Source organism: Hyaena hyaena, unplaced genomic scaffold (genome assembly GCF_003009895.1).
Source record: "Hyaena hyaena isolate Hyena2069 unplaced genomic scaffold, ASM300989v1 scaffold_6, whole genome shotgun sequence".
NCBI classification, from domain to species: domain Eukaryota; kingdom Metazoa; phylum Chordata; class Mammalia; order Carnivora; family Hyaenidae; genus Hyaena; species Hyaena hyaena.
The window spans coordinates 569,794-588,787 of NW_024080638.1; the positions used below are offsets into that span (position 1 = coordinate 569,794).

At 42.3% G+C, this 18,994-nt stretch overlaps 1 protein-coding gene across 3 annotated transcripts in view; it reads left to right on the plus strand.

Annotated features, from left to right (window-relative positions):
- Positions 1–3,560: 3,560 nt before the first annotated feature.
- SLC44A1 (solute carrier family 44 member 1) overlaps positions 3,561–18,994 on the plus strand; it is a 201,577-nt gene continuing 186,143 nt past the window's right edge. For all 3 annotated transcript variants that reach the window (XM_039239918.1, XM_039239909.1, XM_039239904.1), the window contains exon 1: positions 3,561–3,814. In XM_039239918.1, the coding sequence (XP_039095849.1) occupies positions 3,779–3,814 (36 nt within the window). In that variant the 5' untranslated portion in view covers positions 3,561–3,778. The remainder of the gene's footprint in view (positions 3,815–18,994) is intronic.

Consider the following 18,994-nt stretch of genomic DNA (forward strand, 5'->3'; position numbering starts at 1 on the left):
TGGTTAGTTAGTTTTTGCTTCTGGAGTATTTCCCAGGGGTGATATGCCAGTGCTTTCAGGAGGAGGTTGTGAGGCAGATCTGGAGGTTGGGGCTCTGCTGAAGCAAATGTGCTCTTGTGGGATATGGCTGTGAACACAGTATGTGCCAAAATGTAAATAACACAGCCAAAAGTACCAAATGCCCTCCCTCCTTTTTTTTTTTTTTAAATGTTTTATTTATTTCTGAGGGAGAGAAAGAGAGGCAGCGTGAGCAGGGGAGGATCAGAGAGAGAGGGAGACACAGAATCTGAAACAGGCTCCAGGCTCTGAGCTGTCAGCACAGAGCCCGACGCGGGGCTCGAACCCACAAACCGTGAATTCATGACCTGAGCTGAAGTCGGATGCTTAACCGACTGAGCCACCCAGGCGCCCCCCCCCTTTTTTTTTTTAATTAGAGGATGATTCTGAGCAGTTTATACGCATACACATATATCAATGCATTTGTAATCGTTACCCACAAAACCTGTAATCATGTGGACAATGAGTCAGGCATTATTAAAATCTTTGGAAAGACCATTAGTTCAGTGTTCTCCTTCCATGAGTGACCAGCACCGAGTCCTCCATCTGAAACTGGAAACCCTGGGATTCACAAGGCCAATTATGCAATACTAGACCACTGGGAAGCATTTTTGGCTGGCTCAGCTGGTGATCTGCTTTTACCCTGCAGCACCAAGATTGATAGACCTTATAATTTTATCCTGGTTAGTGCAGATGCTGTTCTTACATAAGTCAGAAAAAAAAAAACAACAACCCTCCACTCTTCTTCTCAAAAGAAAAACAAACTAAGCCATTCCCAGTGGCTTCCCTTGATGACACCTCATGGCGGTAAGATCAGTACCTTGATCACTGGTAAGAAAAATAAAAAAGCCCTTTCCCGATTTCTGAATTTTCTGTAGCTGAATTTCATTGAATGCTGAATGTGCTTGTTTATGAGAAAGAGTGAAAAGGAACAGCAATTTGCCCCCCTCTAAATCATTCCTTTTATGAGTCTTCTTTGGGGGTGAGGGCGATGGGAAAGAGACTCCTTAGAAGGTACAGAATATCAATTCAGGAGCCGTTAGTTTCTCTTATGCTAATGACGAGGTATAATTTTAAAACATCACATTCATATGCATATATGGTGCATACATACGTAATTAGTATGTTTACAAAGCACCTTGCAGAACCTTAGAACTCCTAGTTCCATTAACCCTTAAAGGGAAAATGAGTTCATATCAGTCAAGCACAATAGAATATACCCTTTCAATGATATTCACCCATCATCCGTATCTATGAAAGACACCTCCAAGAAAGTGGAATACGTTTTTTTTTTTTCCCTGAAGCACTGCCACAGTCTATTACGTATTTATCTGCTCCTGCAGCTCTAATTACAAAATAAGCACTAGCTACTACATGGAATAACTACACTAGCCAAAAAGATTTTTATAATCTGAGAGAAATGCTTCCATATTGACTCTGCTAAGAGAAACAACTCCCCTTTCCTTGATTATAAAGAAGGAAGACAGATGGCTTCTTGTTTAAGACTGTAATTTTACTTTCAGCCTCCTCCCTCAGTTAAAAACAAGATGTACTTTGAGGCTTTGAGGGAAAATCTCAAGGGAAGGTTTTTTATTCCTGGCTGCATTGAATAATTCAACAAACATTTGAGAGAGCTGAGGGAAATACAAAGGAGAAAATCCTTTCCCTTGTTCTCAGGGAGTTTACAATCTAATTGTGAAGTTTATAATCAGAATTGGGAGTGGAGCCTTTAAAATTTTATTTTTCCATTTCTATATAATGGCCTGATGGTTGCCGGTAACACACTTAGGATTCACCAGCCCAGTGGAAAGGTGCACCGTCTGATCAAACTGATAGAGAACAAAGAATACCAAGGAAGTATTTGATCTCAAACAGTACTTGTTGAGTGTGGCTCCACCTTCTAGCTGGTTTCTTATCTAATCTTGATAACAACACTTCCTGGTCATCCTATCAGCAACATTTCACAGAAGATTGGAGAAGTTTAGAAAGGTGATTCATCCACCATCACAGACCTAGGAAATGGTATTGGAATACACCAACTGAAATTCTTCTCTGGCCTTTTTTTTTTTTTTTTTTTAGCTGTCTCCAGGTTCCTATTTTGACTTTCCTTTGCTTTCAATGCACATAAGGTCAGCTTATTTCTCTGCTGTTTCTTTCCCCTTAGAGTTTGAGTAATCTCTAAAATTTGTGCCAGGCCTTGTAGCGTCTCATTCCTGTGCATTTTTGCAAATAAACTTTTTTTTTCTTTCTTTTTTTTTTCTCCTGATTCTGTCAGTGAGAACTTTGACAGGATGAAATTAAACATGTCAAAGGCGTCTGGTACTTAATTTTCTTAAATATTAAACCTGATCTTTACGTTTAATTACTGCCACCTTCTCACTTGCTATTTTTCACCTCTTTTTTTTTTTAGGGAACTCTACACCCAACCCAGGGCTTGAACTCAAGGGAACCCAAGATCAAGAGTTGCATGTTCTACTGACTGAACCCGCCAAGTGCCCCTATTCCTGCCAGCTTTTAACTTTTCATCTGACACTTTCCCAAGGACTCTAAGGGTTATACATTTCTTGGTGGTAGTGACCACGCCTGCGCTAACTTGGTGCTGCCCCAGTGTATTAACGTACCCACAGGCACCCGTAAAATAGCAGAAGCTATCTTTATTCCCAGTGTCTATAAGTAACTGGAACTTAGTATGTCCTTAGTAAATATTTTTTGAAATATGAATGACTTAATACTCGCTTATTGTTTTTTTTTTGTGGAATATCCTGTGTAAGAAAGTTTCGTTCGGATCCAATATGGCTATGTATTGAGAGACCAGGAGAACTTGTTGCCTTTTCCCTACATTTGGCTCCTTATAAAAATTTCGACTTTGGGGGCATTTCATTAGGCTGTTTCCTTCAAGGCTCAGTTGCATCAGCAAAATGGGGCCAGTAGCAACAGATGCTTGTTTCTCCCCGTTTTCTAGCACTCATTCCTTCTTCTCCAGGGAAGGTTTATCGTGTACACTTTCCTCTGGCTAAAAGGCAACCGTCGGAGCAGTAAGCTGCCTTTACGATCTTCGGGTGGCTCGCCCAGTGGGGACAGCGAGCAACTCCGCACGCCTAGCCCATGCCTCCCGGGTCCGGAAGCAGTCCGGCCGCATTTCAGAGGTGAGCCTGCTCAGCCCCTGCGAGCCTCAGGCGACCCCGAGCGACCTCTTGTTCCGAGGCAGCGCTGTGCCTCGGTGCCACCGCTAAATAGGTTCGGCACTGCGCAGGCTCCGACTTGGGCCGAAGGGCCCGGCCTCGTTTTGGCCGCCGCCGCCCGGCTGCTGGCGCGGCGCTGCACTGGGGGCGGGGAGTCTGATGGGAGACGCGCGCGGCGCTGAGGAGGCGGCGGCCCGGGAGAGGGAGCGGGAGAGGGACTGGGCGCGGGAGGCGGGAGGCGGGGGACAGGGGGAGGCGCCGCCGCCGCCGCCCGCCCCTTTCCACTGGGGAGCAGCTGCAGCAGCAGGAGCGGAGCAGGAGCCGCGCAGCCGCCGCCGCCGCCGCCGTGGGATGTGGCCGGCGCCCGCCCCGAGCCGCGCCGCCTCCTGAGTACCCGTCGCCACCCGAGCCGCACCGCCGCCGCCGAGCCGTGCGGGGCCAGGCCGCGCCCTCCCCGGGCGCCTGCCGGCTCGCATGCCGAGGGGCTCCGGGGCGTAGCTGCGCGCCCGGCGCCGCCTCCGGGCTCCTCCGGCCCCGCCATGGGCTGCTGCAGCTCCGCCTCCTCCGCCGCGCAGGTGAGGGGCTCCCTCCTCCCGGCCGCCCGCCCGGATGCCTCCCCCGCGCCGCGCAGCTGGCGCCTGCTGCATTCCGTCGCCCGAGAGCTTCCCTCAGCCCACCGTGCACTCCGGAGACCCCCACCCCCGCCTCTCCCTCGCGCCTGTCCCGCAGGTGCCCCCGCGCTGGCTCCGCGGCTGCCGACTCGCAGCCGCCACTGCGCGGCCCCTAGTCAGCCCCCCAGCTCTCCCTGGCTCCTCTCCGACTTGGCCTCCTCTTCCCAGTCACACCTGAGCGGCCCGTCCCGCCCGCCCGCCCGCAGGTAGAAGCAACACAGGCGCCTCCTCTCTGCCCCAGGTGGCGCCCGGGTCCCCTGTCTTCTGGGCCTTGCGCCCCCCTTCGCATCTCCTCGGAGTCCCCCCTTTGCCCCTCCACCGGCTGCTTCCTGTGCTCCCTGGCGGAGTAGCTCCGACACGGGCTCTTTACCCCTTGCCCACCTTATTCCAGTTTCTGCTCCATTAGGTATTCTGTCCCTTTCTCTTGCCCGCCGCCCCCGACACCAGGTTCAAGTGTTGAAGCGTGTCCGGGAGCCCTCACACGGCCCACGTCCCAGATCCCATCCGCTCGCCTTGCACCCCATCCCCCCTTTGTGCCTTGACCCCGGGCTCCGCGGCCTCTTCGGGCACCGAGGCCCCTGAGGGAGCGCCGAGACTCGGCTGCGAAGGAGATTGGGCACCTGGTGGGTGACGGGAGCGTTACGGAAACTCCCTCTTTGTTGCCAGTGTAACAGGAGGAAGAGGTGCCGAATTTAGTTTTTCTGTGGGCACTGGCTGGATGTTGTCGCTGAGGGCTGAGATGCAGAGATTTCTCCCAGCGTCTACCCTGCCCCCATCCAAATTTCGCTAACCTCCCTCTCCCTTTGCCGATCCGAGCCCTTAACCTGGATGGAAATGTTTAGACAACTGTATAAGGATCAAATGTAATAGAACTTGACTGCTGGCCACTAATAACTGAGAGGACCTGTTTGTAAATTACCTAATTTAGTGGATTAGTGAGTGTATTTACAAATACGATAAAAAGCAATCAGGAATACTGCATCAAACTGTCTGGTGGTGGTGTATGAAAAATAGGCTCTGACAACGCCTGGGATGTAATCTCACAGTTTCATTAGCGTAGAATTTAACTGTGGTCTTTGATTTGTTTGTTTTGGGGGAGACAAGGGCTCTTGTTTTTTAGAAATAAAGACTGGTTGGTTTTTGGTGAAGAAAAATGCTAGTTTGGAAAAAAAAATTTCTCCAGAGATCTAGCATCCGTGATAATGCCAGAAGTGTTTTGCTGCTGCTAAATGACTATATATAACTCAGTTTTAAATAACCTGCATACTTGTTCTGAAAATCTGAGATCTGTTAGAGAGAAGATGACTAGAATTGCAGATGAATGGAGAACATTTATGTTTTATCAAGTATTCCATCTATTTGTCCGGTTCTTTTTTGGAGTGTTTGCTTACCTATGTTTTTTCCACCCCCACACTCCCCCAGGATCATGGTCAGGCCAATTGGTTTAAACCTTCCTATTCATTTGGAATAACAAATAAAACTATATGTAGTGATGTTAGGAAGGAGAGGTCGATAAACTAAGGTTTTCATATTAACAGTTAAAGATGTGGGATTACACAATACCTTTCAACTGGTTAAGGAGGTTTTTTTTTTGGGAGGGGGGAGGAGGAATCTAGTTGAGTGCTATTCGTTTAACATTTACTTACATGTTATTTCCACCAAAAAGGCGTTTTTATACTGCCTTTCTTTGAAGCACTGGGTTACTTTCCATCCTCTCTTGGTGGTGGAATGCCTTTAAGACAGAAAATTATTGATAGTTTATGGGTGGCTTGAGCAGTTAAAATTGGGAGGGATGGATGCTGGACCAAAACTGCTTTAATCAGAGGTCTTGAATTTGACTAGCTGCACATCTTACTTTTCAGAATGCTGTCTGTCACATACATTTTCTTTGGTGTTTCCTCCTCTTGCAGCCACTGTTTCCTTCATGCCACGTTCTACAGACAAGATGCATGTCATGCACCCTGAGGGGTGCATTTTTTTCTTTTTCTGTAGAAGCCTATAACCAATTGGCAGCTGTCACATGCCTTAAGTTCAGCTTTAGGGACTTGTAGTGTTCAGGGGAGCACTGAGGAGCAGGTTTTGTGCCAAAGAGCTTGTCATTTTTTTTTAATTTGAAATTTTGGCGTCATTCTTCATTTGTGAAATGTTACCAACCTGCTGGCATTTTAATGCCCCTTTCAGGAGTGTCCTTGGTTTTAGAATAATATCATATCTATATATGTTGTGTTGAGACAAAACAGGGATGCAACTTCACATCACTTCGAACCGCTCTTAGAGGCCTCGGTTGTATTTTAGGCAGAATGTGTTCTTTTTCATCCCTTCTACTGGATTGTAAGCATCTTGAGTATAGGAACTGCTTTTGTTTTGTTTCTCCATCTTTGTATCCATTGCAGTGCCTCATTATACCTTGTACAGAATCGTTGCTTAGCAGTAGTCCATAAACAGAATGTATCTACACACATTTGAACATCTGGCTGGCAAGTAACATTGAATATGAGTTCAGCCCTGACCCATGTGCTGTTTGACTTCCTTGAGCTGGCTGGTTAACTGATTCTACCAAGCCATCTTCTTTGAAGCTCAAATTTGAACTGTTTAAGTTAAAATTGACCTGCCTCTCCTGCATTCCTTCCTACTCTATCAGTGGTACCATCAGTTTGCAAAATTGAGCAGGCTTTTCCTTTTCTCCTGGTGCTCTGCTCAATGCCTATATTTTAGTTGGAGCAGTGGCTGTAACATCTTTAAAAAGCTTGTCTGCAAACTCTAATGATAACCTGCATAGCACATCAAAACAACGTGCTTCAGGATACTCTGCAGTTCAGCTTAGCTTTTCTCAGTGGTATCGTCAGCAATTTTAAAGCTCTGGCAGGTTTTATCAATGTAAATATAGTGTGTTTCCTTTTTGTAGTAGGGATTCACTTTTGAAATGTAATTTATTTTTCCTCATAGTCCCTTGCTATGTTGTAGACTCTCATAAAAGAGTTTATGGTCTTCCCAAGTGTTTCATCTCTTACAGTCTGTCCTGGTGTTATTTCCATTTTCTTGTCAGTGTCTGGGTATCACAATTTGCCATCAAAACAATTATCCTCTTTTAAGATTTAGATCAAAGAAGTGTCACATTCTATACTAACTTGTATTTCATTGCTGAAGGAGCAAATTATTGGCAAAATAATTTGTGCTCTATCAGGTATGTACATCCAAGAATCTCAAGAATATCTACCAAGTCAGGGCTCTTATAGAACTCTTAATTATGATTTTTATTAGTGACCACTACTAACTTATTTGCAAATATTAACAACTGCTCAAAACAAGCCAAGACATGATAGCCTTTGCCTAAAAATCTCTTTGAAGGGAACGTAAAAGTGAGATAGTCTTGAGTTTCTTTTTACAAGCACTAATCTTCCCTAAGACTCTTAAAATTTATTCCCAACTCTCCATAATTCGTTTGTTCTGTTATAACCTGACATAATTTCTATTCTTGTAATGTTAAACTTCAAAGTTCACTTGTAAATCTTCAGATTTGTGAAATGTTCTTTCCCATTGACAAACCAGTTTGAATGAAGTAGGCTTTCCAAAGATTACTTAGCAAATTGCCATAAGTCTTTGTTGTTAATGGCTAGATCATTATTTCTCACAGCAGTGTTTTGGAGGCCAGGAGATTTTGCAAGTGCTCTGAAGCTCTGTGTCCTTTGGTTCTAACCTTAGAAATTGTGAGAAGGAAGGAGGAGAATCTTTCTGGTTGAACAAACCACCCCTTGTCTGTCTGACTTTAGGAGGAATTATATTTGTCTACTCTCTTGTTCCATTGCCCTCAAATTGAGAGCTATAAATTTAACTTTTTCTCTAGCTCTTAAATCTTGTATGGAGAGTGATGAAAAACAGTCAAATGGTTCACTAACACTGGTTAACTTTTGAGTATGTTAACTTGTTCCTTAACACATTTTAATAACGCTGTTCTTCCCATCTGCTTTGTAGAATTTAAAGTCAGATGGTAAAAATGGCATTTGAAGAGTGTAGTGGGAATTCCCAACAGAAACTAAGTTGTTCCATTAAAATATGTCCAGCAAAGCAGACTTGCTCTGACTGGGATAAAAAAAAAAAAGTCATGGCACAGGGGCGCCTCGGTGGCTCAGTCCTTTAAGTGGCTGACTCTTGGTTTTGGCTCACATCATGATCTCACTGTTTATGAGTTTGAGCTCCGCATCACGCTCTGTGCTGACAGTGTGGAGCCTGCTTGGAATTCTCTCTCCCTCCACTCTCTCTGCCCCTCCCCTGCTGTTGCGTGCGTGCGTGTGCGCTCTCTCTCTCAAGAGAAATAAATAAACTTAAAAAAAAGAGTCATAGCATAAAGATAGTTCTTCTATTTCTTCTATTTCTTCTTCCTCTTCCTCTTCTGAATATTATGCTGTTAGTATAGGAGATCCACTCTTCAAAATATGTAAATCAAAGAATGTCAAAATGGGAAAATACTGTAAAAATGGTAATGCTTTTCATATAGCTATTTTCCACAGCCATTTTCAAGTTTTAATTTCTATGGTAACTCTGAAGTTGACTGTACTTTCATTTTCCAGCTAAGGAAATTGAGACTTGGAGTTTAGGAAACTTGATTAAAGTCAGAGCTACTGAGCAAGAGATCCAAACTTTAACCCTGGTCTTCTGGATTACAATCCTGTGTGTCTCTGTTTTCACACGCATGCTTCCTAAATTTTAAATTGTAGCTCACTCTGTCTTTACAAAAGATCCACTCAGTAAAATTTTGAATTAAGGAATTTCCATGCCACCATTTTGAACTTACTGCAGTTCCTGTCTGTGGAACTACATTAGTAAAATATAGCAAAGCTTGTCTAGCTAGGATGTTTCCAGGCTTAACAAATACTATCAAATACTATTTGATGTGTTAATCCTATCATTTATATTTATTGGCTTGGGAGGATATTTATAAAAACACATTCTATATTCTCCTACTGGTAATTGGTTAATAGCTGTTTTTCTTCAGTTATTAGTAGCATTCTGTATTCTACTGGTAATTGATTAAAGCCCCTCCCCTACCTTCCAAGAAGAAAGAAATATTCCCATTTTGTAACTTTGGCCCACATTTTTGGGACTCTGGGGGATAGTAGAGATAAACCAGTGCTATTATCTCACTTTTCTGTTGAGCTAAACTTTAATTTAGAGCTATGAAGTAGTCTGAGGTCAGAGAAATCCATTATGAGGTAGTTAAGACTAGAAACCAGTCTCTTAATCTCTTGATCTTTCTGTGGTACAGTTAATTCTTGATGTTTTAAGTCTTGACTTTGCAGTCTTAGCTGTACATTGGAAACGCGTAGAGAACTTTAAAAAATAGTGATGCCCAGGGGCGCCTGGGTGGCTTAGTCGGTTAAGCGTCCGACTTTCGCTTAGGTCATGATCTCACGGTTCGTGGGTTCGAGCCCTGCGTCGGGCTCTGTGCTGACTGCCAGCTCAGAGCCTGGAGCCTGTTTCAATCTGTGACTCCCTCTCTCTCTGACCCTCCTCTGCTCACGTTGTCTCTCTCTCTCTCTCCTAGAAATAAATTAAAAAAAAAAATAGTGATGCCTGGGTCCTGTTCCCAGAGATTCTGATTTCATTGGTTCAAGGTCATTGCCTGGGCATCAACATTTTTTAAAGTTCCTCTGGTAATTCTCCTGTGCTGCCAAGGTTGAAAACCACTGAGAACATACCCTTTCTTTTGGTAAGTTCATCTCCTCTTATGGTTTCAATTACAATCTGTATGCTGACAATTCCCAAACTGAATTACTCAGTTGAAAGAAACTCTGCCCTGGCCTCTAATCCTAGTATCTAACTGACTACTTAGCATTTCTGTTAGAATATCTTACAGGCAACTCAAATTCAGCATGTCAAAAACTGAACTCAAAATTTGCACACATACACATGTCTTTTTCACTATCTCTGATTCACTGAATGATACCAGTATCCTGGTGTGGAAACTGGAAACCTGAGACATGCAGGAACCTACCTGTCATTCTTCCATATGTAGTGACCACATTTTACCTCTTTGACCTTCTAAATTCTAACGCCACCACCACAGTCTAAGCCTCTATTATCTTTGGCCAGAACTTCCCTCCTGGATCTCCCTGTATCATTCATGCTCCCTTCAAATTTGTCTCCGTATTGCAGTCTTAGTGATCTTTAAAAAATCCAAAGCTGATTATGCCCCTCTCCTACTTGAAACCCTTTAATGGTTTCCAGTTGGTTTTAGGACAAAGGCCAGAGTCTGTGACCTTAGCCCCAAGGTCTTTGCGGGCGGGTCTCTGTCTCACCTGTGTCATTGCCCTCTCCTGCCATATTTCTCCTTACTCTTTGTGCTCCAACCTCATGGATTCTTCAGTAAATTGTATTCCTTCTCCTTTAGGACTTTTTCCACCCACTATTCACTTGTCTGGAGGACTGTTTTCTCCCTGGCCTTTGGCGGGCTGCTACCCATTCTTCAAATTTTCAGGCTTAATATCAGTTCAGTTCTTCGGAAAACACTCCCTTGATCCTTCACCACAGGCCATGTCTCCTTACTAAAGTCTCATAGCCTTATGTATTTTCCCTTTGAGTATTTAAAACAATAAACAAATAATTATACAGTTGATACTGTCTAGGCCAGGAGTTGGCAAAATTGTAACCTATGGGCCAAATCAGGCCAGCTACATGTTTTTATATGGCTTGCAAGCTAAGAATGCTCAAAATAGTGTGTGTATGTATATATATATATATATATATATGTGTGTGTGTGTGTGTGTGTGTGTAAATATATATAATATATATTTAAAAAATCAAGAGATTATTACATGATAAATTTAGTTAAGTTTGTATGAAATTTGACTTAATTGTCCACAAAGCTTTTTTTTTTAAGTTTATTTATTTACTTTGAGAGATACACAGACAGCATGAGTTGGGGGGTGGGGAGAGAGAGCATCCCAAGCAGGCTCTGTGCTGCCAGCGTTAGAGCCCAATGCGGGGCTTGAACACATGAAGCCATGAGGTCATGGCTTCGACCTGAGCCGAAACCAAGGACCAGAAGCCTAACCAACTGAGCCACCTAGGTGCCCCTGTCCCAAAGTGTTTTTTTGGACACTGTCACACTTGTTTACATTATTGTCTGTGGCTGCCTTCAGGCTATGGCAAGCTTGAGTAGGTAGTTGTGACAGAGACTTTGTGGCCCACTACTGTAAATATTTATGCTATGACCTCTTACAGAAAATGTTTGCTGGTTCCTGGTCTAGACTGAGCTGACCAAGAGTGGGACCATGTCTGTTTTGTTCACTGCTGTTCTCTGCTAGGCTGGTCCCTGGTACATGATAGGTACGCAGGGAGTGTTTGAACAAATTAACATATGGTCTCTTTCCTTCCATGGATGGATGTGGATATAACTCCTATCTTAATACTTCTGATGTTTTAAAATTCAATACAGAATTTTTTCAATGGGTTAAATACTTTCAGAGAAGATTCTCAGCGTCTTCAGCCACATTCTCAAGCTTGTTTGTAGCAGGTATCTATCTCAGGCATGACACAAGCGGACTTACAGAGGTGTGCTGTAAATTCCTGGGTCAAGGTGGATGGGAAAAGACTGGTCCATTCAAATAACGGACCAGTTGGATTTACAGTGCTGACGTTTTTATAGCAGGCACAAATGGATGGGACTTTATGTGTTGTGTTATAAAGAAAAAGTGTTTGGACTGGTGAAAACTTTAGTCATTAAAAAGGCATTGTTATTTGTACTGTGGGAATTCACTCTGGAAATGGTTGAAGTTTCAGGCACAGTAATATTTTTTCGCTTTTAGTACTTTCTGTTTTCTCATTTATTTGGAATATAGCACAGCATAATACTCCAATTTTGAATTTATGCATTGTATCAAACTTGTTACTCTTTTTAAAGGGTGATTTTTGAAAGAGATTTACATTTTTCAGTATGTTTTAATATACTTAAGTGGTGGTGGGGGTCTTAGTTAAAATAATTTTTTTTAATGTTTATTTTTGAGAGAGAGAGATACAGAGCATGAGCAGAGGAGGGGCAGGAGAGAAGGCGACACAGAATCTGAAGCAGGCTCCAGGCTCTGAGCTGTCAGCACAGAGCCCGACACAGGGCTTGAGCCCACAAACTATGAGATCATGACCTGAGCCGAAGTTGGAGGTTCAACTGTCTGAGCCATCCAGGTGCCCCTTAGTTGTTGTTGTTGTTGTTTTTTCCTTTGATAGATTCCTTTTTTATTTCATATCAGTTGTGTAATAGGATTTACTCAAAAAACAGTTGATAAACCACTGGAATTTATTTTTTGTGTGAAAATAATATTACTTCTTTTAGCTGTTCTTTACAATATCCTACAACCATTTAGACAATTATTTAGTAAGGAAACTCTTAAAAGCCATTTTTAGTCGGGGGCACCTGGGTGGCTCAGTCCTTGAAGTGTCCGTCTCTTAGTTTTGGCTTAGGCCACAATCTCATGGTTCATGAGTTGAGCTCCACAGTGGGCTCTGCGCTGACAACATGGAGCCTGCTTGGGATCTTTCTCTCTGCCCCCTCCTCTGTTCATGCTCTCTGTATCTCTCAGAAAAAATAAAATAAAAATCCTGTTAAAAAGAACCATTTTTGGTCTAATTTTTAAGGTTACCAAATATACTGAAAATTGTTAAACAGAATTGTTTGATTTCTGGATACATTTATGTAATGTGAAATAAACAAAATAGCAAACAAAAAGAAAAATTGAAAATAAATGGTTCTAGATGTTGAAGTAGCAGTGAAGGTATAAAAGTTTGCTTTTTTCTGTAGCATTGTGATAATGATGATAATGATCTTGTAAAATTTTTCATTATGAACTTCTTAAAGTGATTCAGCTGTAAGAAATAAACCTTAACTCTAAATAGCTAAAACATTAAAAGATTAATCTCACATAAGGTGAGAGGTAGAGTGGCTTCTAGGTTTGTGAGTTCAGTGGCTTGATGATATCAACAAGGACCTGAGTTCTCTCTGCCCCCCCCCTTTTTTTTTAAATTTTAAAGACAATTGCTTTTCCTCACCTATTTGTCCTCATGGTCTCAAGATGCATGTGTCTCTTTCTACCGTCTTTTGCTGAGCTGACAACTTCCAGGGGTTTTCCTTTAGTAGGAGTTAGGGAGGGCTACATACTCATCCCTAAACAATTTCTAGCAAGGGGGAGGCAAAGAACCCTCTAATTGGCTTAGACTAACCAGGATGTCCCCGAGTCTAGTGGAGGGCGGAGCAAGACCAGTATAAAATTAGAACTCCAGCAGCAGTGCAGAGGGTGGGGATGGTGACTCCACAGTCCGCCGACAGTACCTGTTACGTAGTTTTGCCATTTTTTTCTGCCTATAAAGTCACACTTCTGCAGTGTTTCCTAACATTTTGCTTATACCTCCATTATAAGACTTTTCACAGTTCAGAGCTGAAAGTCACACAATTATCTTCCTGTTCTCCCAGTAATACTGCTCTCAAGCCACTGCCGAAGCCCCCATCTAGTTCTTTCCCCCATCCTACTGCCTGTTTCCTGTTCTGAGCTTCAGGATAAAGAAGACCATTTAAGGTTGGAATAATGGTTAAGTAGCTAATTAATATTCTCACAGTCAGTGGTCCCCAAAAGAATCTTGTGGGTTAGTTTAACCTCTTCCCTCTAGCTCTCAATTTCCTTTTCTGCCTCTTCTAACTTTTCACTTGTGTATGTTTCTCTCTGTCTATTCAGTACTCCTTTATCCTCTTCTCCCTAAAATTTTCTTTTTCCTTCCTTTTCTGCTCACTCTTCCTTGATGCACTTAAGGAGCCAAAATATTGAGTGGAATATACTAGGATAGAGAAGGAAAAAAAGAGAATACCTTTTTTCTTTATTTTCCCCCCCTCCTGTTTAATTTCTTTCTTTCCTTCTTTCTCTTTCTTTATTTCTTTGTATAAGCAATAATAAAACTGAAGATTCACATCATTATTTAGAATATCTACGATATAAAAAGCTCATAAAAATGCATCTCTGCAACAAATAGCTCATTTACAAAAGAGAAAATAGTAAACTAATATGTAAATGCGTTCAGTCTTGCTGATAATCAAATTAACTGAAAGCACAGAGACACTGTTACACCTGCAACTTTGGTAAAAGTTAACAGAATATTAATTGCTCATGTGGTTTTGACTCAAGTGTACTTTATTGATTTGCTGAATAAATTGGAATGACTCTCTTGGGACATTGTTTGATGACATACATTAAAAGCTGTAAAAAGCAGCTGACATCCCTTATTTAGCATTCCAAATGTACAGTAAATGCTATATGCAAGAATGTTTCCACTGGCATAAATATAGCAAAGGAGTTTAGTTTAATTTAATTTATTTTTTTTTTTTTTAATTTTTAATTTTATTTATTTTATTTGTTTCTGAGAGAGAGAGACAGCATGAGCAGGGGAAGGTCAGAGAGAGAAAGAGACACAGAATCCGAAGCAGGCTCCAGGCTCTGAGCTAGCTGTCAGCACAGAGCCGGACGCAGGGCTTGAACCCACGAACCATGAGATCATGACCTGAGCTGAAGTTGGTTGCTTAACTGACTGAGCCACCCAGGTGCCCCAAGACTTTAATTTTAAACAAAATAGTTTTGGTGTAAAATGTCTTTTTTAGTATAAAATATAATTGTATCTAGTCTATTATATGTGTCTCATTTCCCATCCACCTTAATGAACCCTCCTTAATGCCTTAATTGTCCTTTTACCTTCCTTATAAGAAATTCTTTCTTGTTACTCTTTATAAAGGGCTGTTAGAATCTGTAGAATTGAACACCATCTTACACTGATAGGAGTATGGGCTGCATAGCCAGACTACGTGGGTTTGAATCTCAGCTCTGTCACCAGCTGGGTTATTTGGGCCACATTCTTTAACATTTGGTGCCTCACTTTTCCTAGATGTAAAATGGGAGCAATAATAAAACCTATCTCATAGGCTTATAGCAAATTGCACAGCCCATGAAAATATCTCAGACATTATGATATTTATGGAAACTGTATCTGTCAGATGTCTTTGTATTCATTAAGCCTCCCGTAAAAAAGTCCTGTTTGGGTTTTGGAAGAGCAACCCTGACTTCCACAAATTTTAAATTGTGTCAGGAAGGTGAGTGCTAAGGGTGAAATAAACAGTAATACTAAGGAGAGGCTAAATTGAGTGCTTAGGATTTCAGGGAATGGGGAAACCGAGAAAGGATGGACTAGTTGGTTGAGTGGGCTTCCTGAAATGACCCTGGGTCTGGCCTTGAAGGATGGGATTTGTTTTTATTTATTTGTTTATATATTTTAAAAATTGTTTGTTTATTTTTGAGACAGAAAGCGAGAGCATGAGCAGGGAAGGGGCAGAGAGGGAGACAAAGAATCCAAAGCAGGCTCTAGGCTTCGAGCTGTCAGCACAGAGCCTGATGCACGGCTTGAACTCACAAACTGCAAGATCATGACCTGAGCCGAAGTTGCTTAACTGACTGAGCCACCCAGGTGCCCTGAAGGATGAGATTTAGGAATAGTGGGAGGAGAGACAGATTTTAGTAGAAATAGGGGTGGGGAGCATTCCAATGAAAGGAACAGCTTGAACAAAAAGACAAGGAAGCCTTTAACTTACTGCCTGTCCCATGTCCACATGGAAAGGAGACCTGGCTAGAGTAGAGAGAAGAGATGTTACATGTAGGGGAGGCATTAATATTTGCAGGTGAAGGAAATAGGTGGCCATGGGGGGTTTTTAGGGTGATTTAAGGAAGATTAATCTGACAGCCTTGCCTGTGCTTGTAGGAGAGAGGGAAACAGATGCCACCCAGGAAGCTGTTCACTAACTTGGACCAAACAGTGTTTCCCAAATGGGAATCAGAGAAGAGATACTATAGAATTGAAATAGATTAGAATTTCCTGACTTATCTGGGTATGTGGGATGAAGGAGAGGGATAAAACCAGTTTAGAATGCCATGTCATGGAAGAAGGGTATTCTAATTGATAGACATCCCAAGTAGAGATAGAGAAAGAGATGATGTATTTAATTTTGTGTGAACTGAGTTTTGATGCCTCCATGTAGCTAGCAATTTCCCATAGGCAATGGGAGACCCAGAACTGGATTTCAGATGATGCTTTAAGTCATGTGCATACATACAGATGCTTTCAGGATGGGTGGTATTTGAGGGGAAGCAAAGGGCATGAAATGAAATAGGATAATCGACAACTAGGAAATGAGTAATGACTGGTCATTAACTGGGGGTTTCCCTGTACTTATTCCCTGTCTGCTCTCGTAATAAATTTCATTTTATTCTCACAAATCTGAGAGGGGTACCAGTGTTAGCCCCGTTTTACAGATTAGAAAGCTGAAGCTAAGAAAACTCAGGCAGTTTGCCCAAGTTCCCCCAAGTAGTGTAAAGCATGTCAGGAGTTCAAAGCATGTACATTTCCTACTGCACTACTTTCCTTTCTCTCTGCTGTCGTGAGGACTACATTGCATAGACACCACTTTTCTGTCACTTAGATTCAGAGATTGTGTGTACTGTTTACCCTCACTTTAAAATGTGTGTGTGTGTAGGGGAGGGTACTGGTTTTAAATCAGTGCACCTCAAACTAGAGGTCCAGGGTGACAGTTTGGAGCAGAGTCTGTGGTCTTCATAAGTAGTGGTTATAAACCTCAGACTCTAGGGACCCTTAACTGCTATGCGTTTCCTTCTAGGCCCTTCTGCAGTCTCTTCTAAAATCCTAAGTCTGAACAAGACTGTCATGGCAGTAAGTTTACTAAATGTGACTATAATGGTGTCTTTTGCACCATAACTCAGATTCTTTTTTTTTTTTTTTTTAAGTTTATTTATTTTGCGAGAGAATACAAGCAGGGGAGGGGCAGAGAGAGGGAATCCCAAGCAGGCTCCGCACTGTTAAGGCAGAGCCCGATGTGGGGTTCAAACCCATGAACATGAGCTCATGATCTGATCCAAAATCAAGGGACACTTAACTGAGTCACCCAGGCACCCCCCCCCCCCCAAACAGATTCATGAGGATGTAGTTTTAAATAAAGAATATATGTTTGTTTAGTCAGTCTTTGGAGCTCCATGGCCTCTCAAAGGGTTAATGTAATTGATGCGGTTGTTATTTAATACTGAGCACCAACAAGGCTCTGGAGAGCACTAAAAGGAAAGGGTGAAGAAAATGGCCACAGTGAAGTTGACTTTGTAGCACAAATGATTAGCATGTACATTAAGATCAAATTACGAAGGTAGATTTTTCACCGCCAGGGCACAAGTTGAAATTTTTTTAGACTAAATTGTACTTTAAAACTCAGCATATTGAAGAGAGTTTTCTTCCCTGCTTGCTAGGCTCTGAAGTTTTTTTTAAGTCTGATTTGCATGTGATTCTGTATTTTCATGACAAGTCCAAAAACATTAAGCGTTGGATGAAAATTCTGAAGATACAAGTTTCTAGGTCTAGCATATTAAATATGTTCTGAAACTAACCATACTTGTACATCAAGAAAAAACTTTGGGATAGACACTGGTGGTTGAAGTAGAGTTCAGTTATGAAGTAGATTTCAGAAATAATACTTTAATACTTTATTTTAAAAGTGAATGCCGTTCTAGTTTGTGGTGATAATTTTTATTTACTTTTTAATTAAAATTTTTTTTACATTTTTTTATTTTTGAGAGACACAGTGTGAGCAGGGCAGGGGCAGAGAGAGAAGGAGAATCCAAAGCAGGCTTCAGGCTCAGAGCTGTCAGCGCAGATCCAGACTCGGGGCTCAAACCCATGAACTATGAGATCGTGACCTGAGCCAAAGTCATCTACTCACTCAACAAACTGAGCCACCTAGGCGCCTCTGTGGTGATAATTTTGAAATGTTTATAGTTTAATCTGAGAAAGTGAGCCAAGAGCACGTAGAAAGATGTGTTTCTCTTTACGTAATAGGGAGCAAACAGAGCAGGGAGCTTGTGGGCAGGAGAACGCTTCCCCGTGACCTCCTACTTACTGTGCTCCATGTCTGGTGCTCCACATTAAGAGTTTCCTCCAAGTGTTTTCCCAAACACCAGGGCTACTGTGTGATCTTCCAAGAAGGGGTTCTAAGGTCAGAAAAGTTAGGGAAGTTCCTGCTCACCCGATAACACCTCCCGGCATTTCCCCTTCCTCACCTCTTTTGTTGAGTCACAGTGCATATCGGCATATTCCACATCCCTAACCCCAGGAAACCAATTTAACTTTGCATATAATAACTGGCCATTTGTCCTTACACATCTTTTTATTACTTTTTTAAAAAAATGTATTTTTTTTAATGTTTTACTTATTTCTGAGAGAGAGAGACACAGCATGAGCAGGGGAGGGTCAGAGAAGGAGGGAGACAAAGAATCTGAAGCAGGCTCCAGGCTCTGAGCTAGCTAAGAGCACAGAGCCCAACGTGGGGCTCGAACCCACAAACAGCAAGATTGTGACCTGAGCCGAAGTCGGACGCTTAACCAACTGAGCCACCCAGGCACCCCTTATTTTTTTTTAAGTAAACTACCTCTAGTGGGGCTCGAACTCTGAACCCTGAGATCAAATGTTGCAGGATGTATCCACTGAGCTAGCCAGGTATTTCTTTTTATTACATCTTGCGGAACTGTTCCGCAGAACAACACACTTGGAGAAATAGTTCTTAAAGTACTCCTTCTCAATTCCCTTCTCTTATGTGACAACAAGAGACTGGCAGCAACAAGAAGAATGTTGTTGGATCAGGTAACCCTTAGGTAGGAGGAGCTCAGCAGATCTGAGTTTGAACACATCACAAACTTCATGTTCTTTAAAATATTAGCAGAACAATTGAGGCGCCTGGGTAGTTCAGTCCGTTAAGCGTCTGACTCTTGATTTCAGGTCGGGTCATGATCTCACAGTTCCTGTGTTCTAGCCCCACTTTAGGCTCTGCACAGATAGCGTGGAGCCTGCTTGGCTTTCTGCCTCCCTCTCTCTCTCTGTCTCTCTCTAACAAAAAAACCTTTTTAAAAAATATTAGAACAATGTAAATAAATTTCAAGTCACTCAAATATATTGTGATAATCTAAAAGCCTTCATGTGAATTGTTTCTCAGATTTGTATTTGAGATCT